The following is a 17,961-nucleotide window of genomic DNA, read 5'->3' on the forward strand; positions in this document are numbered from 1 at the left end:
GTTATCAAGAATATCTATGAACACTTGAAAATCTTGAAAATTGACCGTCCAAAAAATACAAGATACACTATTTCTAAAGCTTGAAATCCATTTTATTCGCCTATATATCTTGAGGTCGAGATGATCGATTTGAAGATTTTTGGGCATCGAAACAATCTCTTCTAGTGGATATTTTAGGTGCGCCTTCATTTGATTGTTTATGGCCTCACCCTTATATAAACTTTTTCCTTTCAAGTAAGACCATTCTTTAATAGAATTGCAGGTCTCCCAATCTAGGGCTTACATATGAATTCCACCAGTAATTTAAAAAGATGAAAGATCTTTCAATTTCATTGTGCATGACACATACACGACATGAAACAAACGGTTGTTGATCCTTTTCTTTTAGGGATAAATCAGATTTTCATATTCAATATCTAAGGAAATAAATTTTGAATAAATTGAAGATAAGCTCACATGAACAAAGATATACAACTACTGATACATTTCTCACATCAGGACACCTCAGTTTAACCGCCATAATCAGCCTCCAGGATTATTCCATGGACTTAGAGATGCCATGCGGATACTGATTCTTCATAGCCATAAGAATGATCATCATTGGTATAAATGTGTTGAGATGTATACGAGGAAGAAGAGGATCCATTCAATTTCAATCAATGATTGTTGCCAAGTTCGCAGCTTGGCGGACATCCTTCATTCAACAAAAACTTCTCCAGCTTCTCATTACCCTTTTTTCGAAACCAATGCAGAAACCAACTGTTCACTGCATGGGTTGTGATTTGGTTCTCTCAGGAGTCCCTGCATTACACAATGAATGACTACTGAACCGGCTTACCAAGTCCATGATGACCTCAGTCAATGCGCTAAATTGAAAAATCAGTTGTTTCCAACATGGAGGCAAATACAAGATTTCAAAAAAAAGAAACAAAAAAAGATAATAAAAAAACTCCACAGAACCCTAAGAAAAGAGAGAGGGCAGCAAATGGCTAAAGTGATTGTACTAGGAATGACTTCATCAATGATACAAACTACGAATAATGATTTGTTAACAATAAAACTAGTAAAATGCTTCATCTGACAGCTCATGTAAACTATGTCGTGACTTCATTTTGCCCCACAAAAAAGGAATAATTAGAATAATTGTGAAATATATTATGAAGAGAAAAGGAGGGCATCCTACGCAAGATCAACTTTACAAGATATAAGCTGCCTAGCATTCATGACTTGTGTTCCAAAACATACCAAGCGGTGCCTAGGCGGCTGCTCAGGGATCTAGGCAGCCTAGGCTCGAAAGGGGCAAGGGGTGTTTTTAAGACCAGATTTTGTACAAAAAATGCATATTCATACATTTTTTATAATCCAAATATAAAAAACACCACAAGCCCCACCCAATGGGTATTTTTGAACTAAGGCAAGCACAGTCCCTAGGGCGCCCGCCCAGGTACCCTAGGCCCCCCGCCTAGACGAAGTACTAGGAGGGTGCCCAGGGACAACCCACCGACTAGGCAATGCGTCCAGGCCCCCCTACGTGGGGCGGACCACTTTTTGAATCAAATGACTAAAATGGGCCAAAACTAATCACTTGTTCATTATGATAGTGAGTGCCATGAGATGTCAACATTTTCCTCATATGAATCCAGAAAATACGACTGCTTCCAAGTGCCTGGTCATGTACATCACTTTATGACGAGCTGAACAGAAGGTGCTCGTTGAATCCTCACAAGGTCTCTGAGGAAACTCTGCACCTTACAGCTAGAATTCTCTTATGAGTTTCACATGCGAGATCAAATAAAGACTGCCACCTTGTTACCTTCCCTACAGCAATGGGAGATGCTCCAGGTATGTGACCTATGGGAACCAAAAACAATGACTCACCACGAAGGGTATAAATAGAAAAAAAAAGGAAACTTGGGAATTCAATTTTATCCAAGTTTCACCGATCATTCTCTTTAAAATTTGTCTACTATACAAGTGGGTAGAAAAAGCTTAGACAGTCACTTGTCTCAAGGGTCCCCTTTCGTAGGTTGTTTCAAACCTTAATATCTGAATTTTCCGTTGGAGAAAATTCAGTTGAGTTAGTTCATGGAAACAAGATTATCACCTTCCAGGGAGTACAATAACAGCGGTCCACAAGCATACCAGCAAATTTATGCCTCTATGTTCCCAATACCCATAAACAAGTCATAACAAATTTAAATGATTTTCAGAAATTCATGGTGGTCAAGGCCACAGTTTATGAATATAACAGGAGACTTGCTCAACCAGGATTGGGGCCTCGAGGTGCTCAGACTACTTGAAGTACACAACACAAGCTTTATGATACAATATTGGAGGCTGACAATCAATGGAAAAAAAATTATCAGGCCATTACTCTAAGGGCAGACACCGTAGTAGATAGATGTTATGGACATTGAAAAAAAAAAAGAGTACAAGAATGGTAGTAAGCTGTCTATGGAGGGACACTTCAATTGCAGATTTTGAAAATGGAAACTGTACATCACTACCAAAAGTGCATCTTTCAGCTGGCAGGTTCTCCTTGATGGGGTCCCAGCGGAACAGCCGAACAAGGAATCCCTAAAATGTTGAACATATTTCATGAAATGCCATACAAGTTTGGGGATCCCATTGGAACAAGTCTGCATATACAGGCATATATAGCTACTTTATTTATTTTTATTTTTTCTGATAATGTTGACTGTTATATATATTAGAGAAAAGTACAAAGGGGAAGGAAAGAGAGGGCTATCCACAGGCAGATAGCAGAGTTACAAGGGTGAGAGAGAGAAGAGCCATCCACTAAGGATAGTTAGTGGAGTTACAAAGGGGAGAAAGAGAAGAGCTATCCACTTGGGATAGCTAGAAAAAGCTACTAAAAGCTAAAAGCGTGGGTACAATATGCAGGGTAAGAGAGGAGCCTCAAGAAAGGCTGTTAGGAAACTCGGGTTCCACTTGTCGAGGTGTTCAAGATCTTCACCGCGGGCCGCAGCTTTCGCCATGGCATCTGCAACGTGGTTTGTCTCCCTCCATGTGTGCCTCCATTCGACGGTTAGTCTCCTGCATAGGTGTAAGATTTCGTCAAAGATGTGGTTTAAGACCCAAGGGATAGAGGAGGGATGTCTAGCCCAAGTAATGACATTCTTTGAGTTGCCTTCTATTATAAAAGACGAGTTTGAGAAGGGTTGGATCAATCTAATGCCCTCTAACAGCGCAGTAGCTTCTGCCTCCATTGAGTCCATGTGGCCTACGAACTAGGTGGTCAAAGCCAACATGGAGCCAGCGTGGTTTCTAAGCACAGCTCCTATTCCTGATGGTCCAGGATTGCCTAAAGAGCACCCTTCAAAGTTGAGCTTAAGGTGGCCCTGGGGTGGGGGTTGCCAATGTGAAGCTCTAGGAATCCTCCCCTTGGAATAATGCATAACGGTATTCCAATTGATGGAAGGCTGAAACTGGGACTCCTTGGAAAAGTTTGTGGTTTGTGGCGCAAAAAACTACCCGAGCCTTGATTTTAGGGAACACAAGAGAAGGTGTTCCTAGTTCCCCCCTAAAAGATTCTGTTGTTTCTTTCCCTCCAAAGGGCCCATACAATTGTTGCGACCATAGTTTTCCGAAGGAAAATGCCAGCCTTGGGCCAGGGGTATGGTTCGAAAGCTCTGAGTAGCGAGAGTACCTCTTTGGATAGGACCCACTGCATGCCAAAGAGAGACAGGATCTTCCCCCAGACTTCGAAAGCAAACAAGAATGAGAGGAACAAGTGAGAGTTTGTCTCCTCCTCATTGAGGCACAGAGCACATCTGATTGGGAGTGAGAACCCACTTTGCTGAAGATGGTCAACAGTGAGCACTTTTAAGTGAAGTGCAATCCACATGAAAAGTTTCAGTCTTGGAGGCACCATGGAGGTCCAAGCTTGGTTGACCAAAGAGGCGAGATTTAACGGAAAGGTAGGTGGTTGTGATATGAAAGAGTAGAGAGAAGAGACTGTAAAAACCCTGAGGCGGCAGGTGCCCAGATGATTTCGTCTTCACCATGGGGTTGAAAGAAATAAGAAGCCAGGACATGGGCTAATTCTAAGAACGACGCAATCTCAGCTGAAAGGCCTCTTCTGAAAAGATGATTCCACAACCTTGAGCTCTCAGCAAGATCAAGGTCTTCTTCTATAAGGGCATTTTGATGACGTGCCAAGGAGAAAAGTTCCAGATACTGGTCTTTAAGAGGCTGGTGACCTATCCAAAGATCCGACCAGAATCGAATGTTGTTGCCCCCACTGGCTTGGAATCTGATCCCTCTAACGAACAGGTGGAAAGATTTGATGATAGACTTCCAGATTCTGGAAGCCCTAGGATAAAATTTTAACTCTGGTAGCCACGGGGTATATGGGATGCGGTATTTAAACCTGAGAATGTCCACCCACAGTAGAACCGTAGAGTTAATAGTCTCCACCCCCACTTACCAAGAAGAGCAATATTTTGCTGTCTTAGGTTTCTGATCCCCAAACCACCCAGCCTCTTAGGTAAGCAAAGTTTATCCCAGGCCACGAGATGGAATTTGGGAGTAGAGGCGTCCCCAGCACCAAAAGAATATACGAATGAGCTTCTCGATTCTTTGTACCACTGCTATAGGCATGCTGAAAAGGGCCATCTGGTAAGATGGGTATGTTTGCTAAAGTGGCTTTACTGAGAGTAAGTCTGCCAGCTGGTGAGAGGAACCACCCTTTCCATCCTGCGAATTTGCGGTCAACTTTGTCCAGGATGTTTGACCAAAGCTTCTTCTTTGGTTTCCCTACACACAGGGGTAGTCCTAGGTAGGTACAGGGGAGTTCGTCAGCCTCGCAGCCCCAACTGTCTGAAAAGCCTTTGACCTCTTCAGGGTCAACCACCACCCAAACATCTTGGTTTTCTTAAAGTTCACCCTAAAACGAGTAGAATATTCGAAGCATCTTAGGAAGAGGAAAAGATAGTTTACTTCCTCCGGTAAGGCATTGCAAAAGACCAAAGTGTCGTCCGCATATTGAAGGTGGGAGACAATGGGGTCGTTGTTACCACACGAGAAACCGTTCAACAGACCCGCAGCATACATCCTAGATATGGATCTGCTTAACACCCCTGTTGTTATGGCAAAGTGAAATGGGGAGAGAGGGTCTCCCTGGCGGAATCCCCTAGTGGAAGGAAAGAACCCTTTTGAGGACTCGTTAATGAGGATTGAGAACTAGGGTTGGGTGTAACAGGCACTCATCCAACGTCTCCACCTACTTCCAAACCCCATCCTCAATTGGGTTTCTTCGACAATCACCCAATCGAAATGATCATAAGCCTTTTCCCAGTCCAATTTGACAACGGGACCTGGTCGTTTTGCGATATGTAGCGAGTGAGCGTAGCTACAAGAGCCCTGTCTAGAATCTGACAATCTTTAATGAAGGCCGCAATGGTTTAGGAAATTACCAGCGGCAATACTTCTTTCAATCGAGAGGATAAGACCTTAGCGATTATCTTATAAGTCGAATTTACCAAGCTAATGGCGCAAAAGTCCTTGAGACAATCAGCACCTTCTAACTTTGGAACCAATGCAATGACAGTGGCATTTATAGCACGGTGAATGACCCCTCTGGCATGGAATTAAGAGAACAAGGCTAAAAGATCAGGCCAGAAGGATTCCCAAAACTCTTTGAAGGGAGCTATGGGACATCCATCCGGTCCGGGCTCCTTGTTCTCTGCCAGGCTAGAAATGGCAGCATAGATTTCATCTTCAGAGAACAGTCTCTCGAGCCAGGACGCTTTTTCAGGATTAAGCGTGCTGAATTGGAGATCACCCGTTGCCGTTTAGAGCGAGATGGGGCCAAGAAGAGGTTAGAGACGAAGTGAAGCACTGCTTCCTCGATCTGAGCAGGTTGATCGAGGTATCTATCACCTACCCAAACGTGTGTGATAGTGTTCTCTCTTCTCCTACAGTTCGCCGTCTTGTGGATGTTGAGATCACCAACCTTGAGCCATTTGACCCGGGATCTTTGGGCCCAATAGATATCTTCTTTGATGTCTTGGTATTGTATCTTTAGGTCAATTCTACGTTGGGTTTCGGATGAGAGTAACAATCGAGATTTCTCCAAATCTAGAAGTCTGATTTCCTCAGGAGTTTGGTGGTTTTGTGCTGCAAAAGAACCCGGTGTAGAAGTGGAAACCTACAGTTTTCTCATAGTTTACATTGCAAGAGAGGTTAATCTAGGTCGCTTTGGCTTTGCCTTTAACTTTACCTACTCTAATGGCTTTCTCCTTAAAGCCTCATTGATGTCACTAGCAGGGCCGTCATGGATGAAACCCATTATCCAAAGCACCTAGTCATTAGTTTCTTCTGCTATGTCAATCCTCTTTATTTTCCACAAGTCCACTGAGAAAGAGAACTCTGTGCATCGGATTTTGGGGTGTATGGGTCATCATCAGTGCTCTCCATGCCGTCCCAGGGGCAAGATCTCAGGGATACAAGGGTCATTTTAGGTGGAAGGGAAGATAAAAAGTACAGGGTCAAGTCAAAGTCCTCGCATGGGTGAGGACTTGAAGTAAGGGAGGGCCTGACTTGGGATGTTGAGGGGGGCAACAATTGGTGGTGAACATAAGGGCTCTGAAGAGAACCTTTGGGTGGCCAAGGAAGGACAGGGTATGATAGCTTGATTACTCCTTTTCTTTGGTTGGTGGGTTTGGGGAAAGGCATATAAGAAGGCTCGAGTTTGTGGGTTCTCCAGTATCATTATATATTGTGGAAGAGGCAAGATAATTAGAGCAATTCGAAGAGGCAAGATAATTAGAGCAACTCGAAGAGGCAAGACGTTTTCACTAAAACCTAACAAATAAAGATTTTGGTTTGAAATAGACCATAAATTGCAGGCACAGCAGCTGCATGAGGAGAGTATATGATGCCCTCATATGGGAAGGAAAGGCCAGAAAGATTGATAGAGATGGGCAAGGAACTCTTAGATGAAACTTGAGGAAGAAGGACAGAAGAAACAGGTGACAAAAGGGGTCACATATTTGGACCAGCGGCTCGAGAGCATCACTCCCAACCAGGTGGATGGTCATCATTGTTTCGTCCAACAGGGAACCTTATCTTTCTCTCTGGGCTAGTGGAGGGTTGCGTGTCTTCATGGATAGATTTGAGCAGTTAACTACTTAGTGATTTTCACTAAGGGCAGATGACCTGCCGAGGAGTGCCTGACTTGGAGTGTGGAAAAGTCCTATTAAGAGCAGTTCTGATCAAGAAGTCTTTAGTATCATTATTTAGTGTAGAATAGACTGGATAATTTGCGTTATTAGAAAGACGAGGGAAGTGTGTTCACTAAGATCTAACCAAGGATTTTGGTCTGGAATACATCGTAAATTGCAGGTACAGGGGCTGCAGTAGGTGAGAAAATGGTGCTCCCATACTAGAGAGACTTCAAAAGTAGATCGGCGCAGGACCTTGGAAAGGGAGGGGGGAGGGTGCAGGCCTGAGAGCTGGAAGAGATGAGCATTGGGCTCTTATACAAATTTTTAAGGACAGAGATAAGAAACAGGTGATGAAGAAGGAGAAATAGGACAGAGCATGGTTACCGGGATCGCCTTCCTTGCTTGGCGATCCCTTGCAGAACCTCGATTCTCTCAATCTCAGGGCAGATCTCGTCTGAAACTCAATTTAGTGTTTTCGGGATCTTGCTCCATCTGAAAATATATTTCGCGTTCCTAAACACTACAAGATCTTGTTCCCTAATCTTATGGTTTGCGCTCCAGAGCGCAGTAGGATCTAGATTCCAAATAACAGAACACAAGCATCGCCATATTTGGCATCCAGATCCCACCAATATGGGATCTCTTTAAAGTTCCTTATTTATTTCATAGAAGACTAAGCCAACATGTTATTGGTTAACAATGCCGAGAGCTATATTTTAAAGCATAGATCCTTATCACCTACACGAGGAACTTGTGTTCTAAGAAAAAGGAACTCGCTCCTATAAAAGTTATTCCTCGCTCCATAATATGTTGGATCACTTTTACTAATGCGCTCCTTGAGTTAAAAAACTCAAAAAAATGCCCTTGGGAACTTTGTTTCTTGCGTATAGGATTTCACACCTTCATATTATAATTCTCGATCCTATGTAATAAAGGAGCTCGATCCCCAATACGTATGGACCTCGATCCCGACCTTTGAGGCTGTACGGGCAACGATCCCTAACACAGGGATCTTCCGTATAGTTTCGATCTACCGATCCCACCCCCGATCCAGGAACCATTCCCATTCCCGTACCCAACAACTATGGGCCAGAGGCGGTTGCATATTTGGACCAAAGGGTTCGAAGCATCGGTACCAAACAGGTGGAGGATCATGATTGTTCCATCCAATGGGAACCTTCAGGTGGGTAAAGTGGCCTTAAAAAAATCGTGTCTTCCTCTCTAGGCCAGTGGATGGCTGCCCATCTTCGTGGATGGATTGAGGCTGTCCATTTGTTTATGATTTTCAGCAGGGGCAGATAGCCCATCGGTATCATGCGGTCTGGAGCATTGGTTATTTGTAGCATATCTTGTGAAACCATTCGGCCAGTCATCAAGTCAGTGATGAAGACGCCCAATGATAGGAGCTGATAGATAGGGCATGAGTTTAATGTTTCTGGGCACAAGGGGCACTCAAGAATATGGGGGATGCTCCCCGTACATCCATCCTAGCTGGCCTGATGCGGCAAGTGACATTCCACGCAACAATGGTTTTGGTACTGGGTTTGCTGTTAAGGAACAATTGGGCCATCTGGACCTTTAAACATTGGGTCAACAATAGACCATCTCACGATGGGAACACGAGCTGGATTAGGGTTCCCTACCTTTAGATACACAGGATAACCTGGGTTAGTTGTCGCTGAGTGAGTGCTGAGACCTAATAGAAGTGAACACATGGGGTGATCTGGCCTGTGCCCACTAAGTCAGTGATGGTGCTACATTGGGATCAGTATGACCAGGAAATCAAGGCTGTAATGTATTCATCAGCTAGGTGTGGAGAGGAGGGCTACATTGATATGGGGGAGACATGGTAAGACAGTTGACAATTGGATCAGAATTTGAATTTTAAATTGTGAGGGTCCAGACTCTAGATTGAGAGTAGGGGAAGGAGAGGTGAAGGACAACACCCGGTGAGCAGTGGCTACAGCTGGAGAGTTTGTGTGTATGCTTGAAGTGACAGATAAAAAACTGGCAAGTTGAGTATGCAATCCCGGTTGTTGTATTCAAATTAGGGGAGATTAACAAATGGGATGAAACTAGGGTTGAAGAGGGAGATTCAAACCGAACAGGGATTGGACATGTAAGGCAGGCTAACATATGAACATGAGCATTAAGGTCCATTGACAATAGAGGAAGGACAGTGAGGATTGATCCTTGGTAGGGCCAGTATGGGATAGGGTTTTGAATTTGAAACAATTCGAACTCAATTTCAGGCTTGGAATAGATTTTGAAATTTGTAGAGGGGAAGACTGACAAGTAGCCAATACAGATAACATGTCAGCCTTTGTTTAGTCCTACATGGTGGACTAGGTCGTTCTTCTCTTCCGCCTAGTTCGACCAGCCCTGGGGTTATGATTTGTCTGATTCTTCAGGCAACTCTTCATCTACCTACGATTTTTCCGGTGTACGACAATCTGCCAGCCCTCAGATCCTGATCTATGGCATCCCTTTGAGAAAATGAAGGAGAATATGGCGAGAAAGAACACAGTCTCCAGATTTGGGGTACCCTGCTCTTGTTCTACGTGGAACAAAAACTTCATTTGAGCAATAATCAAAGGTAAATGTATTGTTGATATAACCACCAAGATCTGGAGGGCCCAGATGGAGTATGCCAAATGAAATCCAGGTTACTTTTATAAGACCCGCTACAAATATCACCAATCACTTTGAAAACATCATGATTCAATTCCAAGCATGGAGCAGAATATCATGGGCCTTGATCCAAGACTTGCGGTTTTCTAAGCTCCTAAAAGAGGTGACCAATGCCCCAGCTGGAGCTTTGCCCCATGGAACATTGGCACTGACATCTTCAGCACTGTCTAGACCTCGGCCGCGAAATGAAAGGAGTAAAGGATGCTGCCCTCATGTAGGATTCTGCATCAAACCTTGTGAAAGCCTCATGGCTTTCTAACCCATGAATAAATCACAATAAAATAGCAGTTATTGCAAAAGGCCAACTCTCTCTATGGTTATGCCCCCGCTGTGATACTGAAGCTACCTCCTCTAAGGGCGCGTTTGTTTGGGGGAACTTATTTCTCCATTACAAGTCAATAACACAACAGCAATCCCGTGTTTGACAGACAGGAAGCTCTACAACGTCCAGAACTTATTAGAAGTTTTTTTTTTCCTCAACTTTCCTATTTGTCATTTTAAAAAATGAACTTTTTGGTTCCATGGCTAAACCAGGAAGTTGTATTTGGGAACGTATTTGTGCCCAAGTCCCAGATACTTTTCAGGGACGTTTGTTTGCTACAAGATAAACGTTCCCTGGAAAAAATAAGTTTTTCTTTGCTGGGAAGTGGAAGGTTTTGTTCTGGAAGGATTAAATAAGTTCTGGGTACGGTATTTGATAACCTGCTGGAATGTTAAGTTCTGGGTACTTGTGTTTGATTACCTGCTGAAATGTATGAAGGACAAATATGTCATGTATGAAGGAAATAATTATAGAGAAACATTTGTTGGAAGTAGGTCACATATTGCCACAACAGGCACAACAACTACTCAAGTAATATTTCTTTAACTAATCAGGTAATATTTCAAAACATGTGCAGTATAAGATTTCACATGTCCGTTTTTGTTTTGATATGTTAGCAGTATAAGAATTCACATGTCCGTTTATTCAGTGTTACAACAACATAAAATGGACCAGAGACTCAATTACTAGCATCGTAGTGAAAATCTTTATGCACTCAATTGTTAGTCAAAAACTCTAGTATCTTCCAAACAAATTGACAAAACCTGAAACAGCTCAACAAAAAAGATAAAAGAAAAGGAAAGAAGAATCAGTAATATTGTGCCTTTTCGTATGGATCAAATCTTAGAATTATAAAACATGATGTTTCTCAATGGTCTCGTAAAAGAACCTTGAACAAGAGAAATATTTTGAAGCCACAAATTGAAATGCTAGAAACTAAAGAAGATTAGATCTAAGGTAAAACCATCACTAGGAGCAGACATTTTCCTGAAAGCCTTGTCATTCAATCACAATTATTAACTATGCAAACTACGATTGCTACCCTAATACAACAGATTTAGAGTTTCACAGTAATCTGCAACCAAAGGCTTTATCTAAACTCGTGTTTAATTAAAAAAAAGATGCACAAAGTACTACTCTATCTAAACTGAAGCATTCAACTGTAAGCAAAAAATCCCCAAAATTAGCCACATAAATCAGATTCCATTGCAAGACAACATTTTAACATACGATATTAAGCAATTTTCGGATTTGCATTTCAACTTACAGATAAAACGACCCCCACAAGCAATGTGCGATGATGTGGTTCCAAGGTGACAACTACCGGAGGAACAGGAGGGAGAATCTGAAGGAAAAAATTACGGGGTCACCCTAATGAGTGAAAAAAAGAAAAAAAAAAAAAAAAAGCATCAAATAACCAAAATCCCAAAACAATGACACCGCTCCCCAGAAAAAAAAAAAAAAAAAGAAAACATTGATGATAGAAACGAAAACTCAACTTCACAAGTAAAAAAAACCAAAAACATTGAAAGCAAAAATACAAGATGCGCAGAGGAGAGAAAGGTTGCAGAGTAGAGCGATCAGAGGGAGACAGGGATGAGAGAGAAGATGGAGAGGGGATGAAAGAGAAGTTGAGAGAAGAAGGTTACCTGGTTGCATACACGAGAGAGAAGAAGGCCATGCTAGGGCTTGCGAGCAGTAAGGCCGGGGCGAGATGGCTAGGGCTGCGAGTTGAGAGCTTGGAGGCAGTGGCGAGATGGCTAGGGCTGAGATGGGAGAGAGGAAAAGTATCGGGGATTTGGGCACAAATAAGTTCACAAATACAAGTTCCTGGCTTAGCCATGGAACAAAAAAGTTCTTTTTTCTTAAAATGAAAAATAGGAAAGTTGAGGGAAAAAAACCTTCCAATAAGTTCTTGATACTGTAGCACTTCATGTACGTTCTTCTCCAAAACAAAGAAGTTCCTAACACCGTCAAACTGTCGAAAATTTCTTAATCTAATGAGATGCAACTCTAAATCCAAAAAACATTTCAAGTTTCTATATTGGATTTGTCATTGCCTGGTTATTTTAGAAATCTGCATTGGCAAATGCTTATAAAAGTAACAACCTTCTTCCAAGAGTTTGACATGAAAGCAACCTTTAGCAGGAAGGAGCTAGATGACAGAGGCTTAAAAGAATTTCTATGACTAGGACATGGACATGGAGAAAAGAGATGGGACGAAGGCCTCAAGCAAGAGACGATGCTTAATTATCATCAAGTCTTTTCCCTAGCTTTTAAGGCTAAAGAACATGCAATAACAAAATAAAGCCTTCTCAATCCCAATCTTCCCCCCATTACGGCTAGTGGAATACAGAGAGAAAGAAACTAGTTGTCGATGCAATCATGGGCTGTGAGAAAGAGATGAACGAAGTAGAGAAGACGAGATTTATGGTCGAGGTTTTCGCATACTGCCCCTGAAATACATATTATATTATTCCAATGAGGCAAAGGGGAACCCCATCGACCCAAGGGTGTCTCTCTATACGGATAAATAGGTTTTGATCGAATGAGAGGCAAGAGGAATATAACAGCAAAAGAACGTGCTCCCGTACTTCCAGGCATGCTCAGCTTCACATATTCTTGTAGAGTCAAGGGGGATCGATTTCGTGAAAGATAGAAATCAGCACATGGAAAACTACTGATTTTTATCCTTGTAAGATTGTCTATATGGTACCGTGTTTGATCCACAAGTGCTACAGTGTCCAGAACTTATTGGAAGGTTTTTTTTTCCTCAACTTTCCCATTTTTCATTCTAAAAAAAAAAGAAATTTTTTGTTCCATGGCTAAGCCAGGAACTTTGTATTTGAGAAAGTTTTGTGCCCAAGTCCCCGATACTTTCCTCTCTCCCATCTCAGCCCTAGTCGTCTCACCCCCTGCCTCCAAGCTCGCAACTCGCAATCCTAGTCGTCTCGCCCCTACCTCCAAGCTCCCATCTCCCAACTCGCAAGCCCTAGCAAGGCCTTCTTCTCTCTCGCGTCTGCAACCAGGTAATCTTCTTCTTTCATCTTCTCTTTCATCCCCTCTCTTTCATCTTCTCTCTCATCCCTATCTCACTCTGATCTCTCTCCTTTGCGCATCTAGTATGTTTGCTTTCAATGTTTTTGTTGTTTTCTCCTTGCTAAGTTGGATTTTCATTTCTATCATCACTGTTTTCTTTTTTCTCTTTTCTTGGGGGTAGTGCCATTGTTTTGAGATTTTGGTTATTTGATGCTTCTTCTTTTTTTTCCCATGCCTTAGGGTGAACCCCTAACAATTTTTTCCTTCAGATTCTCCCTCCTGTCCCTCCAGTGGATGTCGCCTAGGAACCACATCATCACACCTTACCTATGGGGGTCGTTTTATCCGTATGTTGAATTGCAAATCCCAAAATTGCTTAAAATCGTATGTTAAAATGTTGCCTTGCAATGGAATCTGATTTATGTGGCTAGTTTTGAGGATTTTTTGCTTACAGTTGAATGCTTCAGTTTAGATAGAGTAGTACTTTGTGCAACTTTTTTTAAATTAAACATGAGCTTTTATTTACCTTATTTCTCCAGCCTCTGGTTGAAGTATTTGGTTTTTGATGACTGTGAGAATATAGTCCATACACATGTGCTGTATTTAATCGCATTTTATGCATTTAAAGTTCCTAATTATTTATTGTTGACTACTTTTCATAAAGGTTTTTTTTTCTTTTTTTCTTTTTTGCGTGGTGGAATGTCTGGTGTTAGATTTTAGAAGCATTTTGCTCATTGTTTTCCTTAGTTAAACATGAGAGGTTCTTAACAGCACTTCTCAAGCCTCTGTTTGAAGTATGTGGTTGCATATGATTTTGAACTCTAAATCTGCTGTATTAGGGTAGCCAATTGTAGTTTTCATGTTTTGTCAAGTTGTTTGGTAGATACTCAAGTGTTTAGAGATAGTCGACTTGTTACTGTGTGGCATCACAAAAAAGGATATTATCATCTACGTACTACAGATGGGAGATAATCAGGCCACGGGAAGAGGATTGAAAGTCGTGGAGGTAGCCATTAAGGTAGAATCTAGTGATGGCCCTACCAAAGACCTCGGCCACCATGGCAAAGAGAAAGGGTGAAAGGGGGTTGCCTTGATGAAGGCCTCGAGAGGTGGGGAAAAAATCCCTAAGGACTGAGAAATGGGGATTAGAGATACAACCGCTCATTCAAAGTCTCCAATGGGTCCGAAACCCATCCTCCGTTGGGTCTCATCAAGAATATCCTAACTAACAAGACCATAAACCTTTTCCCAGTCCAGTTTGATGACTAGACCTGGGGTTTTGGACTGAGTGCGAGAGTGAATACACTCATAGGCGACAAGGGTTCCATCGAAGATTTGCCTATCCTTAACGAAGGTACCTTGGGTAGGGGAGATAACCCAACCAAGAACTTCTTTAAGCCTGGTGGCCAGGACTTTGGATAGGATCTTATAGGAGTTGTTAATGAGACTAATGGGTCTGAAATCTTAAAGTTCCTCGGCACCTTCGTATTTCGGGATCAAGGCAAGGAAGGTGGCATTCATATACTTATTATTAACTACCCCCCGAGAGTGAAATTCAGCAAAGAACTGTAGGACATCAGGTTTAAGAGTCTCCCAGAAAGATTTGAAGATGGCAAGTGAGTAATCGTTAGGGCCTGGGGCTGTATCTTGGCGAAGGTTGGTGATGGCCTCGTAAATTTTGACCTCCTCAAATGGACGCTCCAGAGAAGCTGCTCTATCAGCCGAGAGAGTTAAGTAAAGTGAGGTCGTGCATCAAGGATTTTGGACCAGGTGAAGAAAAGAGGTGGGAGAAGTCTACCACCACTTGTTCAACAGGGGGGGTTGGTCAATTATGGAGTTGCTGACCTTGATATGAGAGACAGAGGTTTCCCATCTTCTATAGAGGGCATTTCTGTGAAAGAAGACGGTGTTGAAGTCCCCCTGTTTGAGCCACTTGATTCTGGACATTTGGGCCCTATAGATTTCCTCTTTCTTCTAGAGGTGGTGGTAGTCCAATCTAGCTTGGGCGCAAGCCTGGAGCTCCAAAGGGGAAAGGGACCTGGATTCTTCGATAAACCACAGTTGGATGGAGCTCAGCAACGCCTCCTTGTGAGCTCGAAAATTACCAGGGAGTTGGATGCTCCATTATTTGCGAGCATATTTGAGTAACTCAAGTTTGAGAACTACCTCCCTTTAGGTTTTTCGTGCAGAGATGAACTGAGTATAGAAAGAGTAGAGATTGAAAGCGGGGAACATCCTCCACTTTGGTCTGGGGAGAGGTGGGATGATGGTTGCTGGGAGAGCGAGATGGCAGACCAATATTGGATGGGGAGCTGTGGGGTTGGGATGTGTGACGGGATGGATAACAGTGGGGGAGGTCTTCTCTCTTTGACTCATCTTCTATTTCAATGTTTTCGTCCAGCCAAGATCTTTGCCTAATGCATGCAGAAATTACTTTTGAAGGTAGCATAGCTTCCCTAAATTCATGGGCACAAGTTCCTTGAGGTGGACCTCACAGAGAAAATTTTCTTCGGATTTCCAACTCACTAAGGAATCAAGAAACCCTAATTTCCTCTAAACTTCAGAGAATAACAAGCATTTTAAGCCAGCCAACCTATAGCTTTATGGTTATTCTTTTATTAAGCCCAAGTCTACATTTTTGTCATTTACAATCTCATACTCGCGCATTTTTACACAAACCAATGAAAGCCGCAGACATTAAACATCAACTTTGAATGGACTTTAACTCATTATTGAAGACAATGATTTTACCGGCCTCGTATCTGAGTTCAGAGAAATACATGTTGGGATATGAGATGTGCATCTTGAAGGAGATGACAATAAATATGTAATGCTTTTAGCATGATTTCAAACTTTTGTGAGAGGCCATGGTCATAAAAGCCAGTTGCATGGAAAGTACAAAGCTGGCAGATTTCTCAAAAGAATCGCACAAGCGGCACAAGCATTAGTATCGCTTTAACACCCCCAACGTATATTTGACGCAAAAGTCAATAATTGACTTGAGCTCCAATAAAACGCTCTCACCCTAGAACCTATTTTTGGGCAGACCTTAGATTGCAGAATATGGCATAACATTGACCAAGACAAATATCCATATTGCAATTCAAGTATTTTTATCAATAAATGTATCATTAACAGGCCCCAAAAAAAAACACAGAATAGTGTATAAACTAGGTTTCTGTTTTTATTTCCCTTCTATGCGGCTAACGTATTAAAACCTGCAGTTAAGGTTCAGATGCAGTAACCACCATAGCATATTTATGTCGTCAACTTTCAGACATGCAATATTTTACCATGTGTATATCCATCACCATGGTAGGATCCAGCCTTTACACAGCATCAAGAGAACACCGTATACAAAATTTACAACACAAAATAGTGCCAGTGGTAAGGGTATAAGTTACCTTCCTATCTTAATATTTCTGGACAAAAGCATAACAGTGAGAAATATAGGAACCATCACTAGACACAAGTGCTCCAAGGAATGGCCACTAATTATGTAACGATTTGCACTGTAGATTTTTCTATCTGCAGCAGCTTCAAACTTTGCCAAAAGATAAAATCCTGCACGCATTAAGTCATCAGCACCAAACAAAAGTAAGTTTTCTAAATGAAGACGGTAATGAGATTCACTCAAACTACAAAGAGTACAAGACAGACCCTGTTACTTTCTTCTAATGCATGGAAATCCATGTTCAACAAAGTAGGTTTTCAGAGCCAAATGGATGACAAGTGAATGCTTTGCTAGTCCAATGACACTAACTCAAGCCACATGTATTGATTTGAGAAGCCATGAAGGGGATTAGGACAGAATTTTCTTTTATGTACAGTATCATAAGCAATGCTTAAAAAACATATTGGTGGCCCGGATTGTCCATTTGGAAAACTGGTTCAGATCGGCGAATCGGCAATCTGCATCGGTGAATCAGCCGGATCGGGTAGATCTGGCATTAAAAAAAAAAAATACTAAAAATTGTTCTAAATGATGTCTTTTAGATTTTTAAGAAAAAATGGGGGCAGTGCATAATGAATTTTCATCATCTAACAAAAATGTGTGAATATTGAGACGTCATTTCCTGTTTGAATGTACGTATGTTCACTATTGAATCTTTTTGGGTTTTCAAACTCTTAATTCCTATGGAATATAACTTCCTCTTTAGAAAATTGGATTTAGCAATTGAAATGGCTATGCTCCTCTTGCCAAGGAACTATGGCGGTCTATAAGTATCAAGGAAGAACACAAATACCTATTTCTCAATTTTATTGGTTTTCTATTTTCAAGTAAAACCCAATGCCGTTGCAAACACAAACATAAAATTAAAAATAATTGAGCAATGAAGTGGAAGTCAAAATGTATTGTTATTGGCCTTATATGAATATTTTTCAGAAAAAATGAAGCTTACAACAATACTGCCAAAGCATACAAAAAATTATTTATTTTAAATTTTCTCCTTCTTCAATGAAAATGTTAGAAAAATGCAAAGATAGAAAGGTCAACCGCCATTTGAAAGAGGAAATATTTTCCAAACTTAGGGGGAATATGCCTAAATCCCATGCCCCTAATCAAGGATAGTCATCGCCTCTTGAATCTTACTATTTGATTCTCCATATATAGAGAGAGACAAATTTTAATGTTTCCGTCATAGTCCCGAAATCTTCACAAGTATATGAAAATTGGATGCAATTTTATACTATTGAGTTGTACACAAGTCAAAATTT

General features: G+C 41.7%; 1 protein-coding gene across 14 annotated transcripts in view; it reads right to left on the bottom strand.

Annotated features, from left to right (window-relative positions):
- Positions 1-302: 302 nt before the first annotated feature.
- Positions 303-17,961, bottom strand: part of LOC18421911 (Alkaline phytoceramidase (aPHC)) — a 36,744-nt gene continuing 19,085 nt past the window's right edge. For 2 of the 14 annotated variants that reach the window (XM_088867537.1, XM_088867541.1), the window contains 2 exons: positions 16,647-16,806; positions 303-801 (listed from right to left, as the gene is read on the bottom strand). In XM_088867537.1, coding sequence (XP_088723663.1) covers positions 792-801; positions 16,647-16,806 — 170 coding nt within the window. In that variant the 3' untranslated portion in view covers positions 303-791. Of the gene's footprint in view, positions 802-2,646; positions 3,058-11,470; positions 11,549-11,642; positions 12,182-16,478; positions 16,807-17,961 lie in introns of those variants that run through there. The other 12 variants (XR_016056046.1, XM_088867539.1, XM_088867535.1 and 9 more) reach the window with 11 other exon arrangements.

Source organism: Amborella trichopoda, chromosome 5, assembly GCF_054954075.1.
Source record: "Amborella trichopoda isolate Santa Cruz 75 chromosome 5, AtrichopodaSantaCruz75HAP2 v2.0, whole genome shotgun sequence".
Classification (NCBI taxonomy): Eukaryota; Viridiplantae; Streptophyta; class Magnoliopsida; order Amborellales; family Amborellaceae; genus Amborella; species Amborella trichopoda.